At 33.8% G+C, this 15,117-nt stretch overlaps 1 protein-coding gene across 1 annotated transcript in view; it reads left to right on the top strand.

The window, feature by feature from the left end:
* The window catches only part of LOC123547534 (protocadherin Fat 4-like), a 125,864-nt gene that overhangs the window by 7,150 nt on the left and 103,597 nt on the right, over window positions 1-15,117 (top strand). Inside the window, exons 6-7 of the mRNA XM_053550666.1 lie at window positions 6,642-6,697; window positions 12,889-13,049. Of these exons, the coding sequence (XP_053406641.1) occupies window positions 6,642-6,697; window positions 12,889-13,049 (217 nt within the window). The remainder of the gene's footprint in view (window positions 1-6,641; window positions 6,698-12,888; window positions 13,050-15,117) is intronic.

The raw sequence follows: 15,117 nt of genomic DNA, 5'->3' as shown, positions 1-15,117 counted from the left end.
AGTACAATTCATGACCTGTGAGTACCATACTTTAGAAATTTTGTTACACATTGTTATTTTTCATTACAAAGCAGAGCAGAATCTAACAAAGGGTTACTGTATGCTTATTATTTAAAACCTTTCACTTATTACAAGACTTTTCATACCTTATAAAATATAAAAAAAATTTTTAATGGGGAATAGAACAGATTTCTTGTATCTATATTAGTGTACATTCAAAGCTCATATAGATTTCATGCTTCTATGAGATAGTAACACAGTTCAAAACAAAACAAACAAAATATACAAAAAAAAGGAAATTGTACAGGTAAATACAAAGCGGTATGGAATGTTTGTCATATATCTTATAGATTTTTTTATTTTAAATATTTTCACTATTTATTCATTCGGTTGCGGCAGAGTATATATAATAATTGTGTGTACAAATTTTATCGTTTAAGTGTCTGAAATAGAATTTTTATGAACTTACAGAGGTTTTTTAATTCCTTTTTTGACCTGGATGTAAGCAGTTCTTTATATTTCAGTATATTTGTTCTAGTATAATAAAATTTTTTTTAAAAAACAGTTTTCTTTGTTCATGGAAAAACTGGGATTTTAGTAGATAATGAAACTCATCCGCCCCATCTTACTTAAACACAGTGGACATGTTCTTTGATTAAAATCTTGGGCGCCCATCGTCCCGTTTCATTTGGAAGAAGTGGGTACCTGTTCTAAATTTAATAAGCAGGGATGACTCATATTTAGTCAATGTTACTGGGTACTTCTCCAATTCTGACTGAGTCGAAAGCTTTTGAAAAATCTATATAACATACAAAAATCTGTTTTTGATAGTATCTTAAAATTTCTACTGTTGAGTTCGAAGTAAAAATATGGTCACTGGTAGAATAGCTTTTCCTGAATCCGGCTTGATTTTCTGAGAGTACTTGATTTACATCAAGGAATTTGCCTAATCTCTCCCTTTAAAATTGATGTAAATTAGTTTGCTGACACAACTTAGCAGTGTAAATTGGGCAATAATTTTCTGGGGCCCCAGAGTCACCCTTTTTTATAGATTGGGTTTTGACACTTCGAATGAATATTGAGGGATAGTACCTGTTTCTAATATAATGTTAAATAGGGAAATATATAGAGGTAACATTTTGTCTTTTGAATTTTTTATGTATTCATGTACAATACCATCCAGGCTGGGATTTGCTATTTGTAGATTGTTTATACCCGAAGTTTTTCGTCGGTGTTATTCTACCATTTAATGTATTATCATTTTTTTCTAAGTCAATATTATTTATTATTTCTGTTTTCGTCAGTATCATGAGCTTGGGGTTTCTGGCATTTTTAAAATAGTCATACAATTAATTCGATGGAGGCATTCCATCATTAGCTTTCTTTTACTTGGGCCTTATTTAGATATTTCCAGTAATCTTTTGGCTTATTTCTCTTTCATTTTCCTAAGTTTCGCTTTCATGATTTTTATTGTAAATATTGATATATTTTTTTCATAGTTTTTTTTTTTATACTTTTTACATGCAGATTTTGAACAGCTTTATTATATTCTGAAGGGGAATTTGTCATATTTTTTCTTGCTTTTGCATAGTTTTTTCTAGCTTTCTCACAATCTGTGCCAAACCATGGTTTATTCCTATTATAATTTTGTCTTATTCTTATATGTCTCTCAGGAAAGCTTTGTTTGGCACTCTGTAATAGGATATTTGACATTTTATCTGTTATACTATTAATATTATTTTGACTTGTTGTGAAATGGGTGGACTCAATATCAGCAACTAAGCTATTTATAGCATTTATGTCTACATTTACTGTAAAAGTTTCACTGTCACGGTGCCTATCCATATCGGCGGACTCTTAGCGAAATCTGCTATATCGGCGGTTTCTTTGCGTCGGTACCGGCTTTTCTTTGCTATAAACAATGTCCAGATCGGATGAGGAGGCGAAAAATCGAGCTGCCATCCATGATAATATGTATGCTGCTCAAAAATAAGTAGAGCACGGAACATTAGAATGTTTTATACTGTTTACTACTGTAGTGTTTACTTTTTTATTATCAGCCATTTTTCTCGCAAACTTGATGAAATAAATTGGTGGTGTACTGACATGGAAAACTAGCCCGACCTTTTCCACAGTCTTTAACGAGTTTTTGCTTTGATATCATACGTATCAAGCGCACTACTTGTATTCATTTTTCAATAATCTTCCAAAAAATACTGACAAATAGGCCGAAATGTAAATGGAATTCTTCAAAACCCCTTACTTTCGGTTTTGGCGAGACACCGGCGGTCTCTCTGCACACCAGTTTTTGATGCACAGACAGGCTCTATGCTAATGACTATTTGGACGCGTTATAAATTAATTCATTTGGTGTGTAGATCTGACATTTTATAACTGTCAACATAACGCCTTATTTCAAAACGTCAAAAACCAAGCTGAAAATGAGTTTACTATCGACCCATAATATTACTATATTGAAATACATAAAAGATTTACCTTGAAATGACCATTTGTATACTTAGATGTAAGAGTTTTTTTTATTGAACCAGGGAAACCTGAAGACGTCTGAAAAGTCACGGGCCACATTTAAATTTCGGATGTTCAAAACACTTACATGCACGCTTCGTTTCACAAAAATTCTGTTTGTGTAGTGCTATGAACAGCCGACACCAAAAAAGCTACTGAGTTGTTTTCCTCTAAAATTTCTTTCACCAGTGTCGGTTTCAAATGTTTTTTTGTTGTTGTTTTTTTTTCAGATAACACAGATTGTGCAGGTTTTTGAAAATAGTAAATTGTTTTACTGTTAATAGGGTCGATATCAATATTTTCTTACTTGTACGAAATACACGAGGAGAACTCTCGTTTATTTTAAAATCAAGCCGGCCGAACCCCGTCGGTACCCACCTTGGCACAATAAATGGGCAGTTTTTATCATGACCGAAAAGATCGGTGCTCGCCCGACCTCATATGCCGCGCGCGGCCCGACAGACCCGAGTGACTTTAGCATTTACATCTTTGAACTGCATATCATCTTACTTGTGTTCTGAATCCTTTATTTGAATCGTTCCCCTGCTTTTAAACAATATAATGTATAGTATGAGTTTGCTTTTAGACATTCCCATGCGACGTTGCCGTACGGAAAGAGTTCGAATCCTGGTTCTCCATACAAAATATGTTTTTATATTTACATTTGCTATTCCTATTACATACAACAGCCTGTTTTATCAAAAGAAATGTAGATATGGTGAACCGTTTAGACTATCAATATAAATTTGTGAAGTTAGTACAAGTAAGAAAATACGACCCTATTAACAATAAAAACAACTTACGATTTTTAAAAAACTGCAGTCTGTGATATCTAAAAAAAAGAAGAAAACACACAATAAAGATAAAAAAATTTACACTCGTAGAACAATTGAAACCGACAACATGGACACTGGTGAAAGAAATTTAAGGGGAGAAACACTGCAACTTTTCAAAGTAGCTTTTCTTGGTGTAGATCGGCTGTTCGTAGCAATACACAAACAGATATTTAGTATATTTTGTTAAACGATGCGTGCGTGTAACGGTTTGAACATCCGAAATTTTAATCTGCCCTGTGACATTTCAGACGTCTTCAGGATTCCTGGTTCAATAAAAAAACTCTTACATCTAAATACAAAAATTGTCACTTCAACGTGAATCTTTTAAGTATTTTAATATAGTAATATTATGGGTCGATAGTAAACTCATTTTCAGCTTGGTGTTTGACGTTTTGAAATGAGGTGTGATGGTTGACAGTTGTAAAAAGTCAGATCTACACACCAAATGAATTAAGCTATAATGTGTCCAAATAGGCATTAGCATAGAGCCTGCCTGTGCGTAATGCAGAGAGCCTGCCTGTGCATCAAAAACTGGTGTGCAGAGAGACCGCCGGTGCCCCGACAAAACCGAAAGTAAAGGGTTTTGAAGAATTCTATTTACATTTCGGCCTATTTGTCAATATTTTTTGGAAGAATATTGAAAGATGAATACAAGTAGTGCGCTTGATACGTATGATATCAAAGCAAAACCTCGTTAAAGACTGTGGAAAAGGTCGGGTTAGTGTTCCATGTCAGTACACCATCAATTAATTTCATCGAGTTTGCGAGAAAAATGGCTGATAATAAAAAAGTAAACACTACAGTACATAGTAAAAACATTCTAATGTTCCGTGCTCTACTTATTTTTGAGCAGCATACATATTATCATGGATGGCAGCTCGATTTTTCGCCTCCTCATCCGATCTGGACATTGTTTATAGCAAAGAAAAGCCGGTACCGACGCAAAGAAACCGCCGATGTAGCAGATTTCGCAAAGAGTCCGCCGATATGGATAGGCACCGTGACTGTGCGTTTCATTCCATTTTGGTCTGAAATTCCGTATTTCCTCATGTCCATGTTACATTTTGCCTTCACTTGTACTTTATAATTAAGAAGTGTGTGTCCATCTGAACTTAAGCCATCTACTTCTATAACTTCAAAATCCTTAAGAAGTGAGTAAGCTGGTATAGAGGATATTAAATAATCAATTATAGATACGTTTCTGAAAGTCATTTTACCTATATACTTATCTTTACCGAACCTACCATTCATTATATTGAGATTATTATTTTTACAGAGTTCTATAAGCTTATAACCATGATTATTTTTCTTTTTGTCTTGACATACTCTTTTAAGTGGTATATTAGAAGCTTCCATTTGCGCTTTCTGGTCAAAAAACCTAATAGTCTCATTATCAAGATTGAAAAAATCTGCTAAAAAATCATCATTTTCTGTATAGTCTAACAGGTCTGCTGTTTGAGCATTCATGTCGCCACAAATATATACATGTTCAAAATTACCACATTTAGTAGCTACCTCGGTTTCAAAGATTTCATATTCGTCATCATTGTAAAATCTAGAATGTAACGGTGGTATATAAACAACACCTATAACAATATCGCAGCCTATATGTGTATAATCATTTCTAATTTTCAGCCAAAGTACATATTCTGACTGACTTTCTATAACGTCAATATGTTTTATAATTCTATCTTTGATGAAGGCACCAATACCACCTGATTTTCTTAAATACTTCTGCTGTCTTGTTTTACTTATAAATGAATAATTGTCAATTTCAATTATATCATTATCATCGAGTTTGGTCTCCGTAACAAAAAATAAATCATACTTATTTACGATTGAAATAAATTCAGGATACAATATACGCCTTTCAGGCCACAAACGTTAAGTACTGCAATGTTCATATGATTCGTATTTCCGGTTAAAAGACTGTCAACTGTTTTATTGTTCTGCCCACAATTATATTTGTTAGCATTCCCGCTATTGTCCTAGGGATTAGGGGGTACAACAACATCCGCAGGACCGCCTGTTGCAGCAGCGGCATATTCCGATGTAGGATGTCCGCGGTTTACACGGGCTTCCATTTGGATCATAGACTTGCTATACTGGTCTATTTCCTGTGTGTCGTCTGTGGAATCGCTGTCATCGCTAGTATCTGTTCTAATTGTGTCCATAGTGCGGCGAACATGTTACTAGTTGGGACTGAGTCGGGACGTGGTTTTACTGATTGTTCTGATTTTCTTGGGCTCAATGTTTTAGGGTTTTTTGTTCTTGACGATTTCATAATGTCTTTCCAGTCAGGAAATTTGTCCTGAACTACCTTTTTCTTTACAATTAACTTGGCTGGGTAACCAATATGAACACTGCCCTTCGGATTGGTTGCTCTTTCTTTCTTAAACCGAGGCCATAATTTTGCACGTGCCTCGACAATTTCCCTAGGATAATCTCGGTTAATGCCGTACTCAGTTCCTCTCAGTTTATATGCACTATCCAATATCAGTTCAATGTCGCGCTCATCTTGGAAACGGACTATAATTGGCCGCATTCCTTTATCGTTGGGAATTCCGATACGGTGTATTTTGTCAAATACATGTCAGTTGTTTCAATATCGAGGTAGTCAACTATGAAAGTCGAGATAATGTCTTCTAGATTTTCCCATTTACGTTCCGGGAATCCTCGAAAAATGAGATTATTTTTCCGGTTTTTGGCTTCATTATCTATAGTTTTATACTCTAATATTTTGAGCCTATTACACGTGCTTTCGTTTTCTTCTGTAAGTGAGTTCATAACGTGTTCAATGTTTTCCACCTTGTTCGTTATAGAGTTCGCATTGTGCAGCATTTCAAAAATTGTAATCAATTTATCGTCAGTGTTCATTTGTTTAAATTCATCTTTAGTTATTACATGCGTGTCAATATTAGTTTCAAATGTCCCACCTGTAGACCTCCTTTTCCTTTTAGAATTTTGGTTCACCTGCCACGTTTGACCAGTATGGCCGCCGTTGCTGTTACCGAGGCCTCCATTGTCATGCATGTCTTTACTAGTTTGACCCTTTGTCCGCTGGTTTCTCCTCATTGTTTATTAAGCACTACCAATAACAGTCCCTAAAATAGGGTTTTTAATAGTTTTAGTCTCTGTAATATCCGGAGAAATATAAAAAAAATAGCAAAATGTGGGAGCTGGTTATTCCGTGCCCAACCACACCATGTCACGTGATGTATTATCAAACATGCAAAATTACCGTAACTTAAGTTTTAAATGTTTAACCTTCTATTTTAGAGCGACGAACACTGGAGATGGTGCGAATTCTGATCTTACATTGACTATAACACCAGGTAAAATTAAATGTGTACTTATAGTGCGTGATCTTAATTCATTAGAATGAAAATAAGGTCCTTCGGGATCATTGATTTCAACTCATTTAGATTTGAAGATTAAATACTGCTTAAGCCGGTGCTAGGGGGCGTGGGCAGTGTTGCATTTTCCATTACTGCTCATGAACAGACTCAATCAAACCGAGTCTGCAATTTTCACTGTTTGTCTTGTTCTCGGTGCTTTCGAGGGATCTACTTTCCAGATTTTATTCAGCAATCATTATTTTGAAAATGAGTTTTTAAATTTTGACATAACTTAAATCAGTATTAAATTATTTTTCTAGTCATTAAGCTTAAATGTCTTAAAATACATTCTTCTCTGACTGTTTTTGTTCAGTTTTTAGTAATCATAAAATTTACAGTAGTAACTTTAGTGTATATTGAAGAACATCTCTATGTCACTTGTTTTACATTGTGGGAGTGAAAAAAACGCCATGTAATTTACTAGCGTAATTATTTAATCTTGACGTTCACGACGTTTTAAGTATAGAAGACGTTGGTTGGTTGGTTGAATTAACTTTATCTGTGAAAGGAATAAAGGAATTTTAATGCTCAATAGAATTAAAGTTTTCTTCATCATGTTAGTTTTTTGGTCAAATACTATCGTTTGGGTTTTACATGAGACAAGATTAAAGCAAACTTTTCATTCAGAATTCAACGTCATATTAGTCGCTCTTACGTCACTATAACATAAATATCGACTTTAATGTTAAAATGATCTTCACAAATTATACATTATTTTAATGCCATTTTTATATGAAACTATGATGAGTAACAAGCAAATCGATACTTGTTGAATGAACAGAGCGATTTATGTAAACAGTCTGTCGGACGTAAAATCATTCTTCATCAAAAATTGACGTTAGTTGTCTTGAGCTAAAGAAAAGTTCTCGAATGCACGAGAAAAGACAACATACGCACGAGATAAGATGTTGTGCACACGAGATAAATTTTCGTGCTCTTTGGACATCATATTGTGCGCTCGAGAGAACATGTCGTGCGCTCGAGATAAGATGTAATTCGTACAAGATAAAGTTTCGTGCGAAGGAGATAAAACTGCGAGCGAACAAGATATGTCGTGCGTTCCAGATAATATGTCGTGCAGTCGAGATAAGATGACGTGCGCTCGAGATAAGATGTCGTGCGCACGAGACTATTTAATCTTTAACAAATGTCGTGCGCACGAGACTGTTTAATCTTTACCAAATGCATGTTTTAAGCATACCACCATAGAAAGCATAAACTATAACGTTCTTATTAAAACAAACTTAATTTCATATCATCAGTGTTTAAAATTAACTGCATGCGAACTAAAGTTTAGTCTTATAAAGTATGGACTAATGAATATATCTTTTTAAGTTTCTTGGATTCAAATGGTCCTTTAGAAAATGCATATTTAAATATGATGAAGTAAACAGCATGGGTAAACTACGTCTATTAGATCCGGTATTGTGACGGATTATTAGGTATTGAAAAAATGAAAATAATGCATCTTTGCTTCTAAATGTTTTAAAACAATGTAACAACATTTAGAAATATTTGAAACTGCATGTTTAGTTTACAGAAGAGCATTAGTGCCAGGTGCGTTTTATTTATCAACTCGAAATTCTGAACTCGAAATTTCGAGGTACTTAACTCGAAATTTTCAGATAATAACTCAAAATTACATAACTCGAAATTTCGACTGACTTATTCGAAATCTCGACTTACAAACACGAAATTTGGGGTTACTTACTCGAACTCGTACGATGGTTTGAGTTTAAGAAAACCACCATAGATCTTTTTTGGATATTCTGTATTATATTGATTTTTAAATATCTGTACAATCATCGAAATTCCAATAATCTTATATACAAAAAATCAATCATGATTTCTCCATGAACTGTCCACCGTATACCAACTTGTAGACATATATAACCAGATCTGTACATCTCATGACGAGAAAAAAGCAACTTGACTGGTTTTCTGTGATATATCAAAAGCTTTCGACCGAGTTTGGCATAAAGGCCTTTTATTTAAACTAAAGCAGTATAATATTTCAGGAAACTTTGTCAACTGGATAACAGATTACCTCGAAAATAGATCTCAGAAAGTATTTGTAAGACAATCGTTTTCAAATTGTATGTCACTAACTGCAGGCGTATCTCAAGGATCGGTCTTGGGTTCTCTTTTATTTCTTGTACAAATGTATATGTAAATGATATTGCTAGATTCTGTTATAAGTACCGCTTGACTATTCGCTGACGATAGCTTGCTTGCTATATCTTCGGCAGACTCCGTTTATATAGAAACTATCTTAAATTCAGACTTAGCAAAAATTTCCGACTGGGCGAAAGAGTGGCTTCTAAAATTTAATCCTTCCAAAACAGAAGTTTATTTTTCTCTTCTAGAGATAAAGCCCAACCTTCTTTAATTTTTGATAATACTCCTTAAAACTACGTTGACGATCACAAACATCTTGGTCTTACAATTAGTCATGATGGTTCTTGGCACACTCATAGAAACAATATCACTAATTCAGCATCAAAAGTACTCGGATCGATGAGAATGTTAAATTCCAAGTTAAAAGATCTACTCTTAAAACATTTATATATCGTTTCTAAGACCTTTGTTTGAGTATGCGTCAGTTTTATTGGATAGCTTATGGGAGAGCTGTGCACAATATGAAAAGGACACTCTGAAAAACTTCAGTATGAAGCTGCTCGTATAGTTACTGGTTTGACTCGCTCTGTATCCATTCAAAATTTACTTACGGTAATTGTTTGGATTTCCCTTGCAGATCGTAGAATTATGCAGAAATTGATATTAGCATATAAAAGAAACAAGGACTTCTTCCCGATTACGAGATTTTTCCACCAACAGTTCATAATTCTGACAATTATAAACTTAGAAATAATACTAACTTTGTTACAGTGCCTAGACGTCTTAACATTTACACGAAATCAGTCATACCCGATTCAGTAAAACTATGGAATAACCTTGACCTTCCAACACGCAATGTTAACAAAATTAAGAACAAACTGAAGAGCAAATTCAAATCTGCAATTGTTCCGTCTTTTTATCTAATAGGAGAACGACTCTTTAATGACGTTCAAACTCGTATTAGAAATCGATGTAGCAACATAAACAATGATCTCTTTTTTAACCATCTACGCGACTGTCCTGATTACTCTTGTGGACATGAATTTGAAGATGCGGAACATTTCCTTTTTTTAAAATGAAGCCATGATGCCAATGCCCGTCGCCTTGATGCCAATGCCCGTCGCCTTTTTTTTTTGTAGATTCCATCCTCTTAGTACTCAAAAATTACTTCATTATATTGGCTCACTAAATGATGAGAAGAACAAAAGACATATATAAAATACACATCGCTTGCCAGCACTGCCTACTGTTCGTCTGACTCTATATCTGATTTGAGAACTCTGGGTGGAATGGGTGTGGGGATGTGGCAACATGGCTGGTGCGATTGCATCGAATCATTTCGCGCTTAATTGCGTATGTTGTCTTTTTCGTTTGCTTTTTCGCGCGCTCTCTCTCGCGCTTTTCTGTTTATATAGTTTGTTATTTTAACTGAAGTTTGTTTGTATTGAAAGTTAAAAAATCTAAATCAGTAAAGCACTTTTTCCATGCTAATCCAAACAAAACTCCGTCATTGAGTTTACTCTAAGGATAATTTGACACCCAGGGACGGACCGATTTCTATTATCATACTATTGCATAAAAGAAAGTCATTACAGATTGTTGTTTCGTCTTTGATTACGTCATATCCTGATTACATCACATTCTAAGTGCGACACTGTATGCAAATTTCATTGAGCATCAAGTACCATTGCCGGATAGCAGTTATTGGACAGCACACTGGCTAAGTCAAATTCTAATGTCATGGGCGCAGTAGAATTTTATTACCTCGATTATTTGAAGAATAGGTACAAGCTATTTGACTCATACACTCGTCGGCGCCCGTATCCTGATTTTTGTGTATGTTTATAGGTTATTAACTTTGTATGTGGATATATGCACGAGTTCTGCAGCGGTGATATTGCGCGACTTTAGAAGTGCAATATTATACGCGAAAGAACGAGTCCGGATTCATTCAGTCGTGTAGGAGTTATGGCCCCAGACTTAGTAAAAATTGGTCATTTTAATGTTGTGTCGCGCGTAGCTCCAAAAGTATTTGACCTAGAGTCACCAAAGTTTACAGGAATATTGGTCAGCATTGCAGTTGTGCACCTGTGGTTTCGCGTCCGGATTCATTCAGTCGTGTAGGAGTTATGGCCCCTGACTTAGTTAAAATTTGTCATTTTAGTGTTGTGTTGCGCGTAGCTCCAAAAGTATTTGACTTGGAGTCACCAAAGTTTACAGGAATGTTGGTCAGCATGTGCAGTTGTGCACCTGGGGTTTCGCGTCCGGATTCATTCAGTATTGTAGGAGTTATGGCCCCTAACCTAGGAAAAAGTTATCATTTTAATGTTTTGTCGCGCGTAGCTCCGAAAATATTTTACCTACAGTCATTATTTCACTACACAAGACCAGACTTCTTGTCCAGACTTACTCAAACAAATGTTTGTTAAACATGTATGTTAAAATGTACTTGCCCTAGAATCATAAAACATTAGATGATTGTTTTATAGCCTATGAAGTGTTCTCTTTAGGATTTTACTCAGCTAGGCTACAGTTATGGCCAACTAAGTGAAAAAGAAAACCATAACTTTCTTAAAAGTTTGTGTTGCAAACATCTTAAAAATTGTTTAACCTGAGTCATAAAACCATGTTAATGTGACAGGAGTGGGGGCACCTGTGTCCTATGGACACTCATCTAGTTCATATTTGAAGATATGGATTATTGTATAAAAAATATTATATAAAAATATATGTATATAAAGTTATATAAAGATCATATTTTTATCATGCCTCATTTCAAGTTTCAATATAAAACTCCTCCAATATTATGCACTCTAGTATTAAGGTATTCTTAGTATTTTGACCAAATACACAGTTTTTATTAATTTTTTGTTGGTTTATATTTATCCAGTACTGCATCCAAGGCCTCTATTTATAAAAACAACACTAATAATCAACGCATTAATTTGTTTTACTGTAAGATGCCCAGGTCGATTTTTAGTAACACGTTTTTAAAGAAATTGGAACTAAAGCCTGTCCAACATCACCTTTGAAGTACGTTTGTATTAACATTCATTCGAAGAAATTATTTAATGTTTAACAAACAATAATATTATCTTTAGCTATATAAAATAAAACTAACCGTTTGGCCGAAATTGCAAATAAAAAACAGGCACATTTTTCCGTACACTGTATAATGCAAATGACGCTGAACCGTTTTCCAACATGGCGATACCCTTGGTAAATTTTCTTGGAGGCATGCTCAAAAGCGTGCTCTAAAGTTATCGTGTCAGATTATTCAGTGGTATACTTTGTTTTTTTTACAAGTTCCGAAATACAATAAAAACATTTGTCTGACTAGATCTTTGGGGGAAAATAGCATATTGTATACGATAAATACATATCCTATCGTGTACGAGATCGTACAAGAAAAGTCAGTCAGTGTAACTGGATCTTAATGTTTCAGACTGGATCTAAATGTTTCAGACAACAGTAAAGAGAGATAGGTATTATTTAAACAAAAAGTTTAAGCAGTCACTTTCGATATTTGTCTGATCACCGGATTATTGACCTGAGCCTCATATGGCATTTGTCCAGCCTGGATTCAGCATAGCTTTGTTTTTGTATATTACTGACAGTCTGCACAAACTGATCTAAAAATTTAAATATTGCTATATCAATGCAACTTTATTTAAGTTTCGATTGTTGTGTTATAACATAATATTAGCCTGCTGAAGCCGGTGCTAGGAGATGTGGGGGGACCATTCATTACCACTCATAAACAGACTGAATCAAACCGAGTCTGCCATTATTTGCTTCAACATAGTATAAAACAGTTTTACCGAGAGCTCTTGTTTTGAAATGGCTTCGTCATAGGAAACTGAACTGTTTACTACTATGTTTGTGAAATATGCAGTGTCTTTAACCAGTTAGTTAAAATATCAGATTTGTTAATAATCTATTTTCTATATGTAAAAGCTGCCGATATGCCATTTCACAAAATAATGTAAGAACGATTCTACACATTACAGCAGAGGCTCCCGTGTTTGTAAAGCCTAGCCCGAACGCTGCAGACGACAACCATACTATCACTTTACTAGAAACAGTTCAAGCAGACGAAACAGTGCTTACACTTACAGCCACCGATGCAGATACCGATGACGCAACATTAACGTTCAACATGGACGCAAGTGTAAGTCGACAGTCTACTCTTTTACTTTATTATCTGTATTTATCTGTATTTATTTGTATTTAAAAACATAGTTTACAGTTGTTTACAAAAGGGCCTGCCTGCTGACGAATATTGCTGAAACATATTTAAAATCAAAGGTGTGTGCCTACACCAAACCTATGACAGCTGGATTGACGGCCGAAGCTCCAACCAGTGTATCATTCGGTCCGATAAGATGAACGTTAACATTGTGGGAATGGCTGTATATGCCGATGCTGAGATAACTGTAGCCCGACCTAATTGTTTTTTGTTGGGGTTTTTTTTGTGTTAAAAATATGTGCTTGTATTATTTTATGTATGTAACAAAGAGCCATCAAATATGATTAAAATAAAAAAAATGAATTTAGCAATTAATCATCAAAACGCTGATGCTGATTGTTATCCCCACACCCTCTCGTTTATTCATATTATTTTTTATATTTATATATTTATTTATTTATTTTCTTTGATAGTGCTGTTTTAAAACAGACTCTGAGAGATCATGTTTCGAGGGACCCAGGTTCTAAATATTTGCATAAAAGTTTGGAAACAGTACCGATCTTTAATACTTCATACTTCAGTTTATTCATATCACCCTATTTTGTTTCAAGCTAAAGTTAAAAATGACAGCGATTAAGCGGCACGTAATTCAAATTTGAAAAAATACACATGCTATATATTTCTTTATTTCCTCCAATGACGAAGAGCATATGAATCATACAATACAATTAAATACAAATAAGAAAACAATATGTACAAAATATATGTACATGTGAACAACAAATGCATTTTAGATATAATATTCCATAATTACATGCTGAAAAAGACCTATATATAACAATTTCGTCAGCAAAATTAAGTTTCTTATTCACTCAGTTTATGAAATTGAGCATACATGAATGGAAAGGAAAAAAAATCTTGTAGAATGGAGAAGACATGTAAGTATTAAACTAAGGTTTGCCTAATACTACAACGATATTGATATATAAATCTATTTTGATGTAAACAACAGTGAGCGATCGATCTCAGCCGAAAATAGAACACACCAAATCAAAAGCCTTAATCGAAACGAAAGCATTAAGACTTTTACGATGTGCAAATACCTGGGCGAAATTATTATTATTGTTTATTTTGCTGATCTGTTATGAATTCAACTACGTAATCGCTGAACTCACATAGAAATATTTTACAGCCAGTTCATCAGATGTGCACACTTTACAAAAACGGTGGAAGTTTTTATCTGAGTGTTATATATGAATACGGTCAAATGCTGACAAAAACTTAGCCGCATTTTTATTCTGAGCATAAATAAATAAATAAATAAATAAATAAATATACTTTTTGGCTTCAAGGCGTTCATTCTAGCTTTGATGGAAAAGAATATACAATATAATACAATATCATTTTATTGCATTAAAGATCAGAAAATATATTTAAAGTAGGCAGACATGGGGTAATCGATTTAAGTAATCATAATGATTAATAATCGATTAATATTTTTCATTAATCATCATTAATCATTAGTCATACTTTTTGCTGATTAATGATTAATAATTTAATCGATTAATGAAGACAATTAGGCTGTAATCATGATTATTTAACAACTAATATATGATTACTTGTTTATAATGATATGAGGCTGATCATTACCTTATTATGTACAACATTGTGGCCATACATGTCATAAATGTTTGGCAATTAACTAGTATGGTTAAAAGATTACACTTTCAGGATATTGACTGATAATTATCACCTAATTTAGATACCATTTACATTGTAAAGTATATTTGTTAGTTTGTTTTTCTGATGTTTATTATTATTATTATTATTATTATTATTATTATTATTATGAGTGTGTGACAATATGTTTTTCAAATGTTCATTACATAGCAAAATTAGTTTTGACAAATTAAATATGATTAAATACAAATAATTAATTAATTAGTTAAATTTTCATTTCAATTAAAATTCCATTGAATGTAACAAAAAAAAATACGTATTTCACATCTATTTATTATAATTGAAAATGATTGATCATATTTTGATATAC

Source organism: Mercenaria mercenaria, chromosome 9, assembly GCF_021730395.1.
Source record: "Mercenaria mercenaria strain notata chromosome 9, MADL_Memer_1, whole genome shotgun sequence".
Classification (NCBI taxonomy): domain Eukaryota; kingdom Metazoa; phylum Mollusca; class Bivalvia; order Venerida; family Veneridae; genus Mercenaria; species Mercenaria mercenaria.
The sequence above is the reverse complement of the archived record's forward strand: the minus strand, read 5'-3'. Positions and strand labels throughout refer to the sequence as shown.